This window comes from Postia placenta (assembly GCF_002117355.1).
Source record: "Postia placenta MAD-698-R-SB12 unplaced genomic scaffold POSPLAscaffold_16, whole genome shotgun sequence".
Lineage (NCBI taxonomy): Eukaryota > Fungi > Basidiomycota > Agaricomycetes > Polyporales > Adustoporiaceae > Rhodonia > Rhodonia placenta.
The window spans coordinates 359,257-377,175 of record NW_020169847.1 but is presented as its reverse complement, the minus strand read 5'-3'; the positions used below and the strand labels follow the sequence as shown (position 1 = coordinate 377,175).

Here is a 17,919-nt window from a genome sequence, read left to right as displayed (position 1 = left end):
CGGCAGCGCACGGCACAGCTCGGGCCCCGCTGACACAGCCGCTCTGACTCACCGGCCCCCGGGGCCGCGTCGGCATGCTGCGCACAGACCAGCTGCGCACGGACCAACGTGCACAGCCTGCCCTAATCTCCCCATGTATATAAGCCGGCCTCTGCTGCCCTAGGGACCTCAGTTTCGACCTCTTGTCCCTAGGTCAGTAAGCTCCCCTTTGTATTCCTTTCTTACTTAACTAACTAATATACTATCTTGTCCCTAGCCTTAGGTTTGAGCGCTGCTCACCATCGCTTCGGTGAGATTTAGTCGGACGCCCCCAGCTTTCAGATCTTCCCCTGTCGCTTGACCCCAAGTCGCGACAGATAGGTGAGTGCACGCCGCAGCCTGGTGATGAGAGGGAGCAGGACATTGTCAACGGGCACACAGAGGAAGGTGTCCTCGTCAAGGAGGTCCTCAGGAGCCACACAGAAAACCACCCAGTGGCGGGCATGATGGTGCACGTGGGAGATGCGACCATGGAAGGATGAGTGCCGCTCACGTGGGTCACAGAGTTGAACAGCCATGCCGAGGCGGATGGGATGCAGGCTTGGCTCAGCGAGGAGCCACTTGGAGCGTGCATGGGGGGTGTGGACGCGCGACGCAACAAGAACACGAGGTGCAGGCGGAGTGCCGGACAGTGAGGATGGAGGGGAGGTATCTGGGCGAAGGATACAGGACGCGGAGGTTAAACCGGAGTCAACGCTGACCCAGGAGAACAAACGGTGAAGCCGCAGACGGTCTTCACGCTCGACGAAGCCACCAGCCACAGCCGGGGGGCAAAAGGTAGACATGGGGGATGGTTGAGCGGAAGCAGGAAGAACACACTAAATAGGCGGGAGTAGGCGGTGATGGAGCCCATGGAAGGGTACACTAGCAGGCCTAAGCGAAAGATGGGGGCAAGACAGCCGGTGGGCGAGGCAAAACAGGAGGCAAGGGAACCACACAAGCGAGTGAAGGGCAAGGGACATGGAGCAGAAAGAGTGAGCACAAAGGGAGGGTGAGGTGGGCCAAAAGAAAGACAACACTTAGATAGTGTTCAGATTGTGAGGTGAACGGTGTAGTCAAAAGCAAGCGCAATAACCTCAGCGCTTACTGCCGTGCAGACACAGACAATCGTCTTTGACGCCCACTCGTGCCTCGCCAGCGTCACAGAGTTACTATGTGTTCCATCTTAAGCTCTCGAATCTGTCATGCACTGTGCGACTCACTGCATGCACGCTTCTGCCCGTCTGGTATCCCCGTCGACTGGTCTCGCGAATGTTTCACATTGCAATAACGAAGCTCCGCGGATTGCCACGAGCCCCCAGAGCGATTCGCCGCCGCCTAGAGTTGGCCGCCGGTAGCTCTGCGTTTGTTGTGAGTGACACGTCGTATTTCTGTTGCATCCGGCAACGATCATGTGTTGCAAACATCACACTTAGCACCGAATGACGCTTGCTAGACATTGGGAAATGCACGAGGTCAAAATGACCACCACCAGTTTGCTGTAGAAAAACCAGGCTGTTCATATGCAGCGTCGAAGGTGGCTTCATGCTGTCTCTGCCTTTGGAACAGCCAACCGCAAAAGGCTCCATGACGCAGCATCGTCTTTCCGCGTGGGCCTGACAGAGTGGTTCGTCAAGGCAAAACCTGTAGTGCTCTGTCATATAACTTCAGAATGGATTCGCAAAACTTAAGAGCTTATGTTACTTGTGAATGCGGCTGCTGACGGGTTAGGAGCGCATAAACGTGGTCCCGGGCTCTGTTGGTGCTAACTAGTCGTGTAACACAAAGTCTAGTCATGCGCGATGCTTTGCGGCTAGACGAGGATGCTCGCATAGCTCGATGAGTTCTCTGTTCGCAAGTGTCAGCAACAACTGACGTTCCTCATTATACTGTTCAGATTTCCTGTAGGCTTCTGCCCTGGACGTCTTGTGTATACCAGGACTTCTCCATGGTGCGCGAAGCCAGTAACTTAGCGGCCTCGTTGCAATGCTTGCGATCACTCCGAGCTCTTTGTGCGCGTGTCCTCTGCATGTGGCGAGCGTAGAAGGGCAGAGGGTGGAATACTAGATAGAACGCACCAATATAAGCTACTATATCCGCCGACAGTCTCGAGTGCGCCCCTCAACCTGCGTGTAGCCTACGGAGTGAGTCGCTCTCACTCTGGTCATCATAGATGGCTGTCGAGCGTCGCGCAGGTACCGTGGCCGTCGTCACGACGGAAGGTAAACCTAGTGTGTGGACAACAGTACGTAGTCATGGCCAACGCGCGAATACTGCAATTGTCGTGTTTGTTGGTGCCACAGCGTATGGTATCGACTGGGTGGTGGAGTTGTGCAAAAGGGGTTGATAGTGGCGCCGAACGCTTTGACCGATGAAGCTGTGGCGTGGTGGCCCCAAAGTGGTCTTTTGAAGACCGCAGCACTTGTTAACTTCGGACACCCATGAACACAGGTGAGTCCATCCACGCCTGGGGATTGTCTGTGGCAAAGCTGACGAAGGAAACGTTGGAGATTACTGACTGACTAACAACAAAGAGACACGTACTGACTATGTTGAAGAACGATATCGAGTATTCGGACACCCCAACGACCACAAATGGGTGTCGCCGCCATATATTCGCGCCAGAATTTGGGTGAAACCCGTTTGCCAAAAAATGCACTATGGGCGCGTCTCCCAATGACAGGTATATATTTTCTGATTCTTGCTTCAGGATTCGCCCCGACGGGTTAACACCTTCGTCCAGGCCGTGCGTATCGACCAGGAGAGGTGTGATCGCCTCCCCCCTCCAGCACGTCGTGGCGGTGCATCCAATGCCGTCGGACGTGGATGGTCTGTAACAGAGGCTGGTTAACGTTATCCTGAGAGGGCACAGCAGAGTCGAACGAGTTGTGCTGCTGCATATCCATTGATTCGCGTCCATTCGCGGCACAGACTGTCGTGCAATGTGATGTACGGGGCAGGATGAAATCCGCGGACGTCGGCGCAGACTATCGACCAACGGCGAAGAGCATAAGGCGATTAATTGACGGAAGAGCTCCTCATCGTCAATTGGATGTTCCCGACTCCTCTAGGCTGTCGAGCTTCAATGCGTCGGTACACGGGTGTAGGACGACCTCGAGGATAGCGGGCACAGTCTGGGCATGGAACGCGGCCGACGGTCGGCAGGAACAGGTGAGTGGCACAATCTGCTCGAATGCAACGTCTCGCCGGACACAAAGATCGCATCCTTCTTGAGGGAGACTCGTCGTTTCCAGTATCCTGGAAATTATGCAAGTGTCGCTCTGTGCTGGGGACCACTTATCCATGCCCTGCCTGCAGACGCATCGTGCCATGCAATTCATGTGGGTTGGGGGTAATGAGGAAGTTCAGTGGCACAGACGACTGGGCACCTGGCATGCCCACACGCGGTGAGAACCACGATCTCGATGGCTCTGAGCCATCGGTCGCATGTCTCTTAGTGCGCGATATCAAATGTGGGCTTGCGTAGACATTTCGTGCGTGGTATGTTTGGTCGGATATGCCGCTGTGCGCGTGCACGGTGGACGCGTTATTTTGGTCTGTTTTCCTCCTCTAGCGCGCGGGTACAAGAGGCGACCCGCGGACGAATCTCCTCTTTCTCCCTCACCCCCACACCCACGGACGAATCCTCTCTTTGTCCTCCACCACCACACCCGCGGATACAACCGATATACTCCTCTCACCCGCACACTCACACACAACAATGACAATGCACGCGTCGACACCTGTGACTGAAGACGCCACTCACGTCAAACTCGAGGATATCATCCATGTCGACATGCTGTGCGACACCAGGTACTATCTTCCTGCCAATCCCAAACGATCCCTGATCTCTGAGGCAACCCTTTTCCTAGGGAGGCTTTTCCTACTAAAGCAGAACTGATGCCCCTCAGGATGTATGCATTTATTCCACCCTGTCCTTGTCCACGATGTAAGGCTGGCGCACTGACCCATATTGTTGTATTCTTAGTTTCCTTTTGTCACTGTTTTCGGATCCATCTCCTACGCTGCCTGAGTTTCCAGCCTCTCCTCCTTCAATGCTATCGGAGTCTCCAGCCGCCCTCCCTCCCACCTTACCCGAATCTCCGGTCACCCCTCCTCCAACTTTGCCTGACTCTTCAGCCACCCCTCCCCCTACGCGACCTGACTCTCCGGTCGCTTCTTCTTCCACACAAGGATCTTTTCCCCTTCTCCCGGATGCAGGCAAGGGCAAGACCTCGGCGAAGCGCAAGCGCGATGAGGATGCAGCCGTGGGCAGTATGTCCGGCCACTCATTTTGCCCCAAGCGCGTCAAGCTCCGCGCAAGTGGGCTCCACGAATGCACCTGGCCAGATTGCCAGGTGCGCGGTCTTCGAAGTAAGGACATGTGGGCACATGTCATGACACATGAACCTGGCCTCCGACATGAACCCCCAGCAGCGGCCCAGGTGCGATGCCTGTGGGCGGGATGTAGCGTCGAGCCAGGTACCCCCGATGTGATCGGGAGCCACATGAAGACCGCGCATGGGGTTGTGGACGCCCGCGGCAAACAGGACTCCAAGGCAGCATGTCAGTGCCCGGACCCGCAGTGCAAGGAGAAGACGCAAAGTCGACATGGACAGTCGTGGAAGGGATGGCAGGTCCAGTGGGCAGAGTACCAGCGACACTGCGAGTCGACACACTGGCTATGTGGAAAAGACGTTGCCTTTTGTGAGATCTGCGGAGGCCGCCCGCGCACAACCGCCTGGGAGGATCCGAAGAGGAGGATGTTGGAAAAATGCCTCGAAGCGTTGCTCCACCGTGAGTCGTTCAAGAAGGGAGATCGAGCGAAGCTGCTGGACGAGAAGAGGGAGGAAGAGGAATGGAATACCGCGCGTCCCCAATATCGCGCATGACTAGGTTCTGGTACCCAGCGGTACGATCTCGTCAATGTCTTATAGCCGTCGACGTGTGTTTGTATTGTTGCTTTCGGGTCAATTCCTTTGTGCTGATTTTCAGTATTCGCATTCGTCGCGCTGTGTAATTTATTCCTGCTTTGTCTATAGCTGTCTTAGTTATAGCCGCTGTATTTGTTCCCTGTCATCGTATACGTCGTGTTATTACCGGGTCTTGTATCGAGTCTAAGTGACCGACACGACCTCCTGAACCCATTAAGGCCTTTACCCGCGTAAGAACGCCGTGTTGTTGGAACTTGAGATTGTGGCGAGCGCATGCCACCGTATTTAGCATTGGTTTTAGTACCTCGCAGACTTTGCGCGAGCCGTCCTGTATGTTCCTTACGCGTTTGACAGAGCTCAGACAAACGCGATATATCTTCGTCGATCGTTCTCGCTTCGGGTCTCGGACGAACTTTAACACGTGTTACTTACTACTGCAGCAAGCTCGTGATGCTCCATATGATGGCAGCGTGTATGAGAATGTGCAAGTATTTTTCACTGCTGCGTGTTCGATTTTTGAGGCTGTAATGAACGGAGGGATGCGCCTGCTATTTCGGGCGCGACCCTGATCGATCAGTTGTTGTACTTTGTCGACTACCCAATGGCAGACTGGACGATCCGGTGCTTCCAGCGTACGACAGAGTTGCTATTGCCGATTCGCTTCAACACCGACTGAAGCCTTCAGTCGACGGTCGATTTTTTTCGCTACCGCTGAAAACTGCCTTCGTAGCGTTCTCTAATCTGCATTCATGGAGCGATACACAATACCCTCTTGGTAGCTGTCCAGCCAGTGCATTGTGTGTCGCTCGAGGAGAGCTATCAGTTATTTATATGGCTCTTGCATAGTTACATCTCTGGTGCTTCACATTCTGTAAGTGCTAGATGTATTCGTTAGGATTGCAATAAGTAGGACCGCCATAAACTATATGTGTCCTGTCCCCAGGACGATTAAGATCCTCTCTCGATTTTGGCTTGTTACTGTAACGATTCTCCCTCGTCTTTTTCCGTCAGTCAAATCGTTTCCTTGCCCGTATAGATTGTTTCTCAAAATAATAGAGCGTATGACCGCGGGTACTTGACAATGGGTGCTTCAACATTATGTGCACGAGTGCGGATTGACTATTGTGCGCTGTTGGCCGCAAACAACTGAACAGCCAAGAATGATTGTTAAAGTAAGGATCGATTACATCAGAACCCATGATTACATGGTACTCAGCGGCGAGCTTCAACTATAACATATAACTGTTCCAAAAATGCGACAACGGGGTTAACTTATGCCGAGTCCGTGGATGACACTACAGGCTACATGAACACTGCAATGGTATGATTGACAGATGCGACTACGTGGACGCTATAGTGAGGCGAAAGAAAGGGTCTGAAGATCGATATGACTGATTGCTATGAGGTCGTGAGCGTCGTGAAATTCGTCAAGAAGAACAGTAAAATTTGTCGCCAAAGCATCTACTTGGGCGAGGCAGTCTTTCCGTTTGGCTTTGCTTTGGTCGCGGGTGAAGGAGGGTTGGATAGCGGAGCAGTGTTATGGTGCACGCCAGGTCGAGGCGGGCGAATGCCGCAGTCCATTGGGGCGTTCTCGCCACACTTGACATGCGCCCTGTGGAAGGTAATTTGAATGATCAAAAGGATGCAATATCCCAAAAGTGATGTATTACCGTAGACCACAGTCGTCACACTCGAGCACGGGTTTCCAACCAAGGCGCTTGCTACACACGTCGCACTTGGCGGCCAGAAGAGTGCTCGAGAAAATAAACTCGAGCGGGTTGCGATTCCATAACATGTCCCCACTCGGAGGCGATGCGCTCCGACTTCTGCTCCCGTTCGCACTTGTGCGCTTCGCGCCTGGTTTGAGAAGCGAGAAACGATGCACGAGCGGCAGATTCGAACTGCGGATGGTGGAGCCACCTTCCGTTGCTGCGGCTATAGACAATTCCGCTAGCGAAGACGCGGTAGCCGTGTAGTATGATTCAATGGAGAGCAGCGATTCAGCAGGAGTGACTTCGTTTGCGCCTGAAGGAGGGGGGTCTGCAGCTGGTGACGGTCGAACGGTGAGGATGGAAGAGAGCGACGGCGCAGAGGACTCCGCATTCAAGGAATGGGATCGTATAACCGTGGTGCTGTATTCAGAATGCGTGCTGGATGTGCTCTCGATCAAAGGCCGCGCACTATCGCCTCGTTGACCTGTAAAACGTGTGAGAATTGTGCTGCAACGACATTTACACCGCAGGGCATACCGGACGTCGCATCACTCCGAACACTATTTAGATCAACGCTGCTCAGACGTTCGACAGCCTGCATCAGCTCCTCGTCACTGTCGTCCACCTCGTCGCTCGAATGTCCCTCCGTCATTGTGTGCCCTCCAGCGTCGCGAATGTCTCTCCCAACACCCATGCCGAAGCTAGGAATTCGCGGAGCCGCACCAGGTCGACGCGCCGCACCGGTCATGAACTTGACTGTACCCAAGTGCATGTCCTCTATGTCGGATGGACGTGAGAGTACTTCCGCCTCGATCTCCCTTAGCTTTTCCAGGATCAGGCGTGTCCCAGGTCGCGCTGTCGGGTCTTGCGCAAGGCAATTGAGGGCCAACGCGATGAAAGCCGGCGGACAACTAGGGCTAGCAAGTCGTCGTACTTCATCGGGATCAACAACAAAGTCGGGTGGGGCACGACGAAAGGTATGGTCGTCAGCAAGTTTACGGGATGCAATTTCGCAGAATATCACGCCGAGAGAGAATATGTCGGTAGGAAGATCAAATTCGGTGCCTGTGAGGATCTCCGGAGACATATACGAGTCGGTACCACAGAAAGTGAGCCGCTTGAGCTCGTCCGCATTCCGAGCAGCAATACGAGCGAAACCGAAGTCGGTGATCTTCAGGCGGCCATTGGTTGTGACAAGTAGGTTCTCGCCCTTGAGATCGCGGTGAATGCATTTGCGGGCATGAAGGTATGCAAGAGCACGAGCGATATCGGTTGCAAAGGACAACCGAAGTCTCCAAGGAAACGGCTTGGATTTATCGTGAATGTAAAGCCGGAGGTTACCGCCCTCGATGAACTCGGAGATGATGAAGATGCGGCCATCGGGGGCCTGAGATAACCCAAGGTAGAGGACGACGTTCGGGTGGCGAGCCTCTCTGTATGGATTGAACACGCAATGGTAGGTGACACTGGCAGATACACGTACTTCATAAGCCTCCACTCGCGCTCGAAGTATTTGGCAACATCATAGTCATTCGACGGCAAGACCTCCTTGATGGCCACATCAATGCCAAGATAGTTCCCTGAGGCTATGTATAAGTGTGCAGTCGGTATCAAAAGCATATATTCCACCTTTGTAGACGTTGCCAAAGGACCCCGACCCGAGCTTCTTCCAGTCACCCTTGATGTCCTGAAACAATTGAGACCAGAAGTTCGATGAGGTTCGACATTACGTTCAGCTCACCTCAAAGGGGATTACATCAAAGGCCTCTGAATGCATCATGGTCGGGAGTGTGCAGGTCGACCGCGATGTGAGGGCAAGGATGGAAGCCGAGCAGCGTGTTTTCGGAGCCACACAGCGTGAAGTAATATAACATCCAGATTGGGGTATGCACATAATAAATAAACACGTTAGCAAATCTTAACCTTTCACTTATCGCCCTTATTTGTGTAAAATAAAACGCTTTCATCTCTCATTTGGACACGAAAGGGACGCAAAGGTTGCATAAGAAAAGAAAAGATTGTGTGAGCTGGTTTAAGTAAACAAATGAGTATATAGAAAGATCAATCACCTCATAGGATTTACTTTAAGATATAAGTAGGATAAGTAAACTTAGGTTCGCTGATCCGAAAGGAACACTGTGTCACAAAAGCATGATTTGTGACAGAACGCGTTCGAGGTAAAACCATGGGCATCCGGGCTATATACTTGACTAAGTCCTTGCCTGACACACATATTGCCCGTTACTATAGCAAGACCGGGCGTGGAACACATTAGGTGACCTGGCCGTGAATAATGACGCAGTATCTCGTTAACTTGCTGGCCGTTCAGTCCATGCAGCCCACTATGCGGCGAAATCTTCCGCGTGCAATTGCACATAGTCGAAGAAACCATAGGGTCTAAGGACAATCATGAGCTGGAAGCGCGCATACAAGCATCCAGGGCTAACTGACCCGTCTACACTGATCAGGCACTTCGTTCTCGAGGTTAAATGTTCATCCTGGACTCCGCATACCGGCGTATCCGACCATAGCGGCGGTTTATTGACATCGCCCGACGTGAATAGATACATTATGGTTGGCGGAGTGGGCTGCATCATGAGGCCGCGTGCATGGGTGTTACCAAAAGGAGGCTGAAATGCACTGTTGCCGAATCGTTGTTGAAGCGGAGGGCGGCCGAATCCTGGCGGCGAGCGGAGGTGGTTGTAGTCCGTCGAGCGTAGTACAAATCGTTGATCGTTTCCAGCCCGCGTTACTAGTACCAGTTAAAGACCGGTTTACGACCCCGTAGCGATCCCAGAATGACTCACCCAGTATGAGGTTCTCAGGCTTGACGCTATGACACTCTGCGAGACGTTTCCCATTTTCGAGGAGGTAATGCCACGCCTGGCCGGCTGAGGCTACATGCAGATCATGGACGACCTGTACGTTCTGACTCGTGCCCGTGGGAAGCACGATGGGCCATCTGGACAAGACATGATATCTATCAGATCTGAGAAAGACGTGGTGTAAGCTCAGCTTCACCCATATCTTCCGTCCAGAGATGGAAAGGCGTGTAGCTCTTGTCTGTTGGCTGCACCAGTCTCCCAGCTAAATTGATTCCCGTGTGCGTTATGAACGACATCCATGCAGCCCAGCTCATCCTGGAAGATGTTTCGCAGTACCCTGAACGATGCGACCGATTCTCCCTCTGGGACATATCCGAGGTCGCCGACGGCGTATTTGAACGCAGGAGCAAGCTTCTGTCGCCACACTTGTTCATGCGACTTCGACTTGAACGCAGCCAGCCTGAGCTGGCGGAGAGATGGCTGAGCGCGACTATCACTCTCGTCTTCGTCCAGGAGGAGCTTCATTCGATCGGACACTACCTGCGCGTCTGCCAGACTTGGCAGAAGTGCATTCAGCAATAGCGATAAGTGGTTTATCTTTTGCTGCCATTCAAAATCATCTGAGAACGCCGACGTAAGAACACTTGCATGCGATAAGTGGATACAAGGATGACCTGTAATGCCTGCTGGGTCGTACGGTTCAGTTGCATACCCGTAGTTTGGAAGTAGCTGTCAATAAATGAATTGTAAGTCCTGGGTAGAATGTCGCCCATGGACTGACTCGCCTTCAAGTAAATTCCGCGGATCGAATGAGCGAGGCCAAAGTTTCGCCAGCTCTGCCATGCATCTACTTCAGGTGGTGGCAGACCCATTATAAGGGTCTGCTCCGCGTCGATACGGAAGGTGGCATTCTATATTGAGTTGAGATCCTGCAGATTGATTCTGACATATCAATCATATTTACCTCTACATAGTCTTGGATTTTGGAGTCGGAAAGACTCATCTGGCTCTGCAGATAGAGTGCTGCGTCCTAAAGGGGCAGAAATTCAGGTCTCTGAGAAACGAAAGAATAGGGCTTTACCCACTAATGTATCTTTATACTGTGGCACACACTGTCAGCCTATCGCACGTAAAACAGCATAGCGCGCTTCGCACAAATCGCATGATGAGTCGGACGCAACTAGCTATATTAGCGTGTTTGATTGAGTCGAGGACCAGTGCCTGTGGGAGCCGTGTCTGCACTAATACATGGTACGACAAGTTCAATACTTGAAACGGTTATAAATTCGAATCCGTTTGCACTCACCATTTGCTAGCAGTATAAAAGGCGTCGGGCATTCCTGGCCTGAATATCCAATCATCTGGGGCAGATTCGGATGACTCGATGGGGTGAGCTGGACCTCAAAACACTCTAGCCTAGAAACTTACTATACGTTCTGTAAGATTTTCACGTCGCGTATCCATCTCTATTACAGTGACGCTCAGTGGCTGCCACCCGTCTTGACCACGCAAAGCTACCTTCATTGCGACTCCTCGTGGGCCTTCGTAACGCATAACGAGGGCGTGCCGCCCATCGACATTGGCTTCTGTAGCTCCGGCCCAACAGCCCTGCTTGGTATGCGACGACTTTCGCAACACCAGGTCCGATTGATGATATCTGCGGAACTGAGAAGACATTCGCGAAGATAAATAGAGTCTGAGACAGAAGGGTACTCACGCCACGGTCGTCGAGGGCGGCTTCAATGTCTTCTGCTGTCATTGTGTCAGGATCCAAAACATTAGTAGCTTCTCTTGCAAGCATTGCATTCTGTTCCGGGTCTGACACAAGCACAAAATCATCAGACGTCACTGAATTCTGTCTATTCTCATCGGTAACTCGGGGGCGGAATCCCTAAAGACAATGTTGTGAGACTGCAGGTGCCGATGATGCATCATAATACTGCCTCACCGAAGACATAGGCGATGACACGATATGCTCGGCTTCCATGATTCTACGCATGGAATCAGGTAAAATCGATTGATCCTCAGCTGACTGGACATTTTCGTGCTCTACAGTGCCTGCCTTGTTGCCGACGGCATAGTGAATGTCTATGAGAGTAGCAATCTGGAGAGCGCGGCGCTCATCAGCGTACAAGAATGTGCAAACAAGACTATTAATATCACCTGGAAGGATCTGGCGGCATCATCCACAGACGCATTGTAGTCCACAAGTGCACGTTCAATGCTACCCTTTTTCAGCAGACGGGCTGTCCACTTGGTGTCCGCTGATGTCTTGAGGTAGTCGTATATCGACCCGAGCGTCCTAGAAACAACATGTCGACACAATGCTACATGGCAAACCAAATCATGTACTCTTCAAATTTCTTGAGCGCTCTGACAAGAGACAGCGGTGCATTTTGCCACCGGCCTTCCATTTGGTCTCTGATATCGACCAGCAAGGAGAGACATCGATTTGCTAAGCGATAACACTGTCGTTGGTTTGCGTTCACTTGCTATAGCAGAGGAATGAATATCTATCTGCGCGTTCACAATTATGATCGGAGGGTCACATACTTGAATAACCTCAAAGATCTTCAGGAGGATCTCTGCAGCTATCGCGACTGGCGGGAAAGACACGAGACTGGCTACGTTCTGGACCGCAGAAGTCGTTGTGATCGCAACGTCTAGAACACCGTCTGCCGACACTTTCGACCGGATGTACCTCAGAGGCATTGTGAGCTAGATTGCGAGCGCAAAGCCCCGCTTCAAATCCAACTGGCTAGCTGGCTCATCATGAATCGTTCCCGCCCAGTGTCAAAGGAAATAACCGACAAGTCTGCCTGCCAGCATGCACAGCCATGCACGCGGCGATCTGCCAATCGATTGAGCGTTCAATACAGATGGTGCCTGGCTCTGCAGTGGCTGCCGTGACGCGTCGCGACCCGAACACGTTCCCTGCGACAGGACATGCTCGCACGCCCAGACGAAGAGCGTGAAGGACGTAGTTTCTGCGAAGTCACCTGTTGATACAGTCTATCCACGTAGTATAATGCTACAGCAGTCTCAAAAATAAGTTATGCGACAGTATATGCAACCATAGTCATGATCGAGAGCGGCGGATCCAAAAACGAGTGCAAAACAGAACACTGGTGTTCTCTGACGACGTCCTTGGCGCCACAAAAGCGGAGTCCGGAGGCGTATTGTGCAGCGGGTCGCCCAGCTCGGAAGATGGCAATGTCATAGTCTGCCATGGACGCCAGATATGCAGCTCCCCACCACTCACGAGGTCGCCTGGCTTGTTGAACGGCGGCGCAGCCGACTCCGTGCCGTCGAAGTTGAGCAGCACGACCACCTCGCCGTTGGCGTCCTTGCGCTCGGGCACCGCGCGGCAGCGCACGAGCCCGAGGCACGGCGCGTGGCCCGGGCGCTGGTGGTCATCGCTCGTCGCCGCGTACACCACCTCGGCGACGCGCAGGCGCATGTCGGGCGAGGTGGCCTGGCCCTTGCGCATCTTGAGCTCAATGCCCGACTGCCAGAGCGCCAGCGCGGTCTTGCTCTGGTGGAACCGCGTACGCGCGCGATCCGCTAGCCCGCCTCTACAGCACGGTATACGGCAGTAGTCAGCGTTCGGTCGTCATGCAGCCAAGAGCCAAGGACTAGGACGACGCACCCGGCGAACCGTGTCCCCCGTTTGCGCTTGCTCATCTTCTCTGGGCTCTGCTCGAGTCCGCGCTGCAGCTCGCGCTCTGTCGGATCGACGAAGCCGTGTCCGTGCTCCTGAAGGAAGATCGACAGCAGCTCCGCGGCGCCAGCGGCGGAGCGGAAGTCGGTCGCGCGCGCGATGGACGTGGTGAAGATCGTCTTCATCGGCCGCGCCGTCGCATGGAGCGGTGGCGGGACTCGATCGAGGAGCGGCACAACCTTCTGTGCAGGGGCGGGATGCTGCGGGAGGACAAAGACAGGCCTGAGTGCGGAGAGCGGATTGCCAGACCTTGTCGAACTTGAAGCAGCAGGGAGCTCTGGTGGTGGGGGAGGCTTGCGCACGCGCAGGGTAGACGGCTTCTGGGCGAGAGAGTCTGTTGCACGTTTTGAGCGGTCGACGCTGGGTCTGCGAGGAACTGTGTCGTGAAGGATAGAAGGTCTGGTCGAAGTGGCGAGGCGTCTGCTGCTGAAGGCGGACACGAACTTTGGCGCGACTACCTTGGCAGGGCTCTTGCGCTCGACTATGAAACCGTCTGGAACGGCCATACGCAGCCTCTTCGCTGGTGGGGGCTGAAATTTAATGAGCCGAATGTAAGCTACGACATGCATATCGGCCTCCTTACGAGATTGTCTGAGCGGGGCATGGCTACGTTAACGCTCACAAGGTGAAAGCTGTGAGAAATGAGTGAGCTTCGATGTGTTGGGCAGTTTGGGGCTGCTCTCCATGAAGTGAACAAATAGGAGCAGGATGAACGAAGATGAATAGGCGCCAAGAGCGACCGTATACGCGTTGCACGTGATGGCGTCGCGTGTAACGCGTCATGCCCCCTGCAATGCACGATCAACTCCGCGAGCCTTGATCTTGATTTCCCGGGGGCATTACCCATCCTAGTGCATATACTTGACACACGTTGAAGATAACTATGCCTCAAGGCCGCTCCGAAAACTCAAAGGTGGGGAGGGTCTAGAGATGTCGATTGTAGTATGTGCTCAAGTATCATGCAGTACTCTCAGCAAGCACCGAGCAGCGATGACGCCGGGTTTGTACCCAATCCTGCACTAATGCGTGCAACTTGAATAACACAACTATCCTACTGGTGTATATGCTAGCATAATGACCGTGGTTGCACAGCAAATGCAAAGTGAGTACACGTCGCGATGCATATCGGAGGTACTGACGGTTACATAGACTCATGGGAAAAGAAAAGAAAAGAAAAAGAAGCAAAATACTTCCAGGAGGCGCAAGCATTGCTGACTAAATGCGTCTGAAAGATTCTCCACTGGCTATATGCGCCTCCTGACGGACGCGGATGATGTAGATTGCGCAGAGAACAGAAGAGTTCACAGAGGCAGCGGAAGAACTGTGAGTTTCAAGTGTCTCATGCGTATCACAAGGCTGCAATCGTAATGGTATCCTTGTGCCAGGGACGACAAATACGAGAAATTCGTCCTGGAATACGCTAGTGTCGAGGACGAGATCCGGAACCTGTGGACACAATTGCTCAAAGAGCAGCAGAAGCTTCTGGTATTCCGTCGGCATTATTTGTCACAGCAACGACTGACGAGACTGCTCTAGCTACTCGCCGAACAGAAACATCAGGGTGTACGAGAAGGCGAGAAGGAGCGCGAGCGCGGACAGGTCCAGGGGATGGCGATTGCTAAAAAAGCGATGGAAGGTCCGTGCGCCGCTCGAGACTTTTCGGACTGAATGCTGGACCTCCTTTGACAGATTGCAGCCGTCTTGTGACCACACTCCGGCATCCCGAGTAGCGGTGCCCGCAGCCGGATGCGTAGATGTAGAGACATATCCGTTGCGTTGTAGCCGATAGCACATCCAGAGGTTCGCGAGCTCAGAATTGGCACCGAGTAATATGAGCTGCTATAATATCGATCAGCACAGAGACGAGGGCGACAATAACCATATACGGGTAGTTGCGGAGGATGCCGGTGTAACGCACGCGCGATCAGAGAAGTGAGATCGCCTTCGGGGAATCACATCCAATTGGCCCCGCGGTGGGTCCGCCTGCCTCTTGTCTCCTGCTTCCACCATCGCCCTCGCCATCTTCAACCGCGCCCGAACACCGCTGGGGACAAGACTCACCATAACCCAAAGGTTGGCTGCGAAAACCAAGTGAGTGCTTTCCGGATATACTAGCCCAGAGAGTTCCTCGAAGGAGAGTGTCGGGTGTACACGAGCTCTGGGTTTTGTGAAGGGGAGTCGTTAGGTACTGTCCTGGTTCCTATCACTCGCACCGCCGTGCGCCTGAAAGCGTCGGTAACACGCGCTATCTGAGGTCGGCATGTCCGCATGCTCAATTTGGCTCTCATCATCTAGGAGCGTTGTGCTACCCGGAGACAGTGACTCTAGACGCTTGGGATCGCCCCTTCGACGAGACGCCAATCTCTCGGTGCTTGCTTGCGGATGCTGAGACCATCGCAGTTCTATTTCATACGCGGCTCGTGATGTCACACATACCTTACGGTCCTCCCCACGACTTTCTCTCCAAGCCGGATCTACAAAGCTGTTCAAGGCTTCATTGGTATTAAGTTCTCGGAGCACCAGGCGCTATCCTGCTGCGGCTTGTTGTCGTGACCAGTATCTGGCAACAGTCATCCTGGCCTTCTGCCTCTACCGGCACCCGTAACTAGTACAGAGAACTCGGATCTTGTCTTATGAAGCCCTCGGCCCTGCATGTCTGTTGGTGTATCTCCGAAGCGCAGATCATTACTATTAAGAAGGATGCTCGACTTTCTCACATCGCAGGTGTGCGTCATGTATATGCGTGCTGGTTCCTGCGATTGTCACTGTTTCCGATCCCTCTTTGTGATATGCAGACTTGGTGGAAAGATGCTGATAAGCCTCATGTGATGTAGAACCGGAACGCAGACGCAGACGGCGACTCTGTCCACTTACTTGCATGTACGATCCTGGATTAATTGGCTAGTGAGTAAGCTTCACCCCTTGTGCCGGCGTTTCTATGCAGCCTTACGAGCGCTGGAAGGGGTTTCCTGCAGTTGGCAGCATGGCTGAGGGCTATTTTCCGCTCCCCTCGTGTGGCGCACGTGTAGCACATGTTAAGTGCCTTGCGTGAAAGAGAAAAGCTGCATCCGCTAGCATCGACCACCCTTCCCTCTTTTCTCTAGAACTTAGACCCGACGCTGACACACTTCAGTTTGAATGTCTCCTCAGGCCGAAGATGTCTACCGACCTGCTCGCCCGCGATCTAATACCAGTACATTCCCCCCGTTCAACTGGCGCAGGGACAGGCGTGAGGCTGCTGCCACGCCTACTGCGAGCACGTCAACTCAGCCGTCGTTACCTCTCGAGGCCCTAATTGAAGCACTGACGCCGCCTGCGGTGCCGTCTCTCAGCCATGCGCGCGCTTTATCGAGCGCCCTCTCCGCGAAAGCCTCCAATCCCCGCCTCGCCATTCTCAGTCCGATACTCGGCTCGCTGTGCTCTGACAGTCAGCCGCTGTCGCTTCAGGCCGCCGGCTACGACATACTGGCAGCGTACTGGGAGAACAGCGGGTCCGCAGTGCTGACGACGGGCGACCGGCTCTCGTGTCTGTCGCTGTTCCTGCAGCCCGCCGTGCTGTGGTCGCCAGAGGTGTGGGAGGAGCGCTTCAAGGCGCTTGTCGCGATCATCCACTCTGGTGCAGAGACGATCGGTATGGAGGGCGACCTGCTCCGGGTGCTCCGATCCTGGATCGAGGGTGCGTTCGAGGGGCTCACGCGGGCCGAGGCGCCGTCTGTGGAGGAGCGACATGAGCGCCAGCGCAGTGTCGAGACGCTGGCCGCGTTTCTGACGGCCCTTGTTGGCAAGCCTGAGTTCGTATCGAGGCTATCGGAAGCAGACACGGAGGGCGTGCTGCGGCTGTGGGGAACATTGATCGATCAAGCGCTGCTGGTCCCTCTGGACTACGTTTCTCCCCCGTCGTCGCCTCTCAATGAGTCGCGCTCGCCAAAACCGGCGTCGCCGAGCAGGTTCCCGCACCGGAGGCACCACTCGTCCGCGTCTCATCCATCACTGCTGTCCTTGAAGCACCCTGCAGAGATTGTCGTGGACGCTTACCTCACGTACCTTTCTACACGTCTGCTGGCACTTGCCCCGACGCATCTCAGAAGCATACTGCCCCTGCTATTCCGCTCTCTCGCCTTCTACGCATCTCCTCTTCCCCGTATCTCCTTGACGCTCAGCTCGCCCCACCAGCACAGTTTGGAGAAACGCATAGCGGACACCATGAAGATACTCATATCCGGCCCGTACTCGTCCTCATGCACCAGGCTTCTGAAGCACTACATGTTCCCTTCGCAGGAGCTGACCCTCGCCAGCGTGCAGGCGTCCGTTGGGGCGCTGAAGACCTTGCGCATCTCCGTCCGCGAGATGCTCTTCGCACGGCTCGCGCGTGCGTTCATCACGCAGGCAGCGGTCGACGAGTACACGCCTGCAGGCGTGCCAAGCCGTATCGACCTCGAGCGCAATTTTCTGGAGCACGCATGGCCCAAAGACGACGCCGCATCGTGGGACCTCATCAAAGCGCGCAGTCTCTTATGCCGTGCGGTGAAGGCGTGGGTCGAGAAGGAGCCTGCGGAGCCGAGCAAAGAAGCCGTCCTGAGTGAAGTGGCTGGGATCCTGAAGGATGTGATACAGACATTGGATCAGCGGAGCAGCGACGAGGAGGTGGATGACGAGGAGGTCAGCGCAGTGGGGGACGTAATGCGGGAGCTGGTGGTGTACCTTCATTC

At 54.1% G+C, this 17,919-nt stretch overlaps 4 protein-coding genes across 4 annotated transcripts; 2 read left to right on the top strand and 2 right to left on the bottom strand.

Moving 5' to 3' along the window:
• Positions 1 to 555: 555 nt before the first annotated feature.
• Positions 556 to 4,910, top strand: POSPLADRAFT_1155570 (hypothetical protein; the record flags this gene model as incomplete). Its single annotated transcript, XM_024486956.1, has 11 exons — positions 556 to 717; positions 876 to 1,013; positions 1,186 to 1,389; positions 1,927 to 1,969; positions 2,125 to 2,162; positions 2,192 to 2,263; positions 2,729 to 2,847; positions 2,979 to 3,189; positions 3,337 to 3,425; positions 3,506 to 3,519; positions 4,060 to 4,910. The coding sequence occupies 11 exons, from the start codon at positions 556 to 558 to the stop codon at positions 4,908 to 4,910; spliced, it is 1,941 nt and encodes a 646-aa protein (XP_024334741.1).
• A 1,203-nt stretch (positions 4,911 to 6,113) lies between these two features.
• Positions 6,114 to 8,444, bottom strand: POSPLADRAFT_1076094 (hypothetical protein; the record flags this gene model as incomplete). The annotated part of the gene is made up of 6 exons (XM_024482885.1): positions 6,114 to 6,564; positions 6,623 to 7,148; positions 7,202 to 8,097; positions 8,148 to 8,244; positions 8,294 to 8,351; positions 8,406 to 8,444. 6 exons carry the CDS (start codon positions 8,442 to 8,444, stop codon positions 6,414 to 6,416), a joined length of 1,767 nt encoding a protein of 588 aa, XP_024334740.1. The 3' UTR covers positions 6,114 to 6,413.
• A 562-nt stretch (positions 8,445 to 9,006) lies between these two features.
• On the bottom strand, positions 9,007 to 13,779 carry POSPLADRAFT_1049687 (hypothetical protein; the record flags this gene model as incomplete). The annotated part of the gene is made up of 14 exons (XM_024479816.1): positions 9,007 to 9,078; positions 9,178 to 9,416; positions 9,472 to 9,626; positions 9,686 to 10,037; positions 10,202 to 10,400; positions 10,454 to 10,519; positions 10,918 to 11,154; positions 11,207 to 11,380; positions 11,438 to 11,593; positions 11,653 to 11,791; positions 11,830 to 11,981; positions 12,043 to 12,207; positions 12,752 to 13,064; positions 13,139 to 13,779. The coding sequence occupies 14 exons, from the start codon at positions 13,777 to 13,779 to the stop codon at positions 9,007 to 9,009; spliced, it is 3,060 nt and encodes a 1,019-aa protein (XP_024334739.1).
• Positions 13,780 to 14,093: 314 nt separating this feature from the next.
• POSPLADRAFT_1076093 (hypothetical protein) lies at positions 14,094 to 15,037 on the top strand (the record flags this gene model as incomplete). Its single annotated transcript, XM_024482884.1, has 8 exons — positions 14,094 to 14,123; positions 14,176 to 14,210; positions 14,281 to 14,312; positions 14,360 to 14,433; positions 14,490 to 14,533; positions 14,596 to 14,695; positions 14,747 to 14,846; positions 14,900 to 15,037. The coding sequence occupies 8 exons, from the start codon at positions 14,094 to 14,096 to the stop codon at positions 14,938 to 14,940; spliced, it is 456 nt and encodes a 151-aa protein (XP_024334738.1). The 3' UTR covers positions 14,941 to 15,037.
• Between the last annotated feature and the right edge of the window lie 2,882 nt (positions 15,038 to 17,919).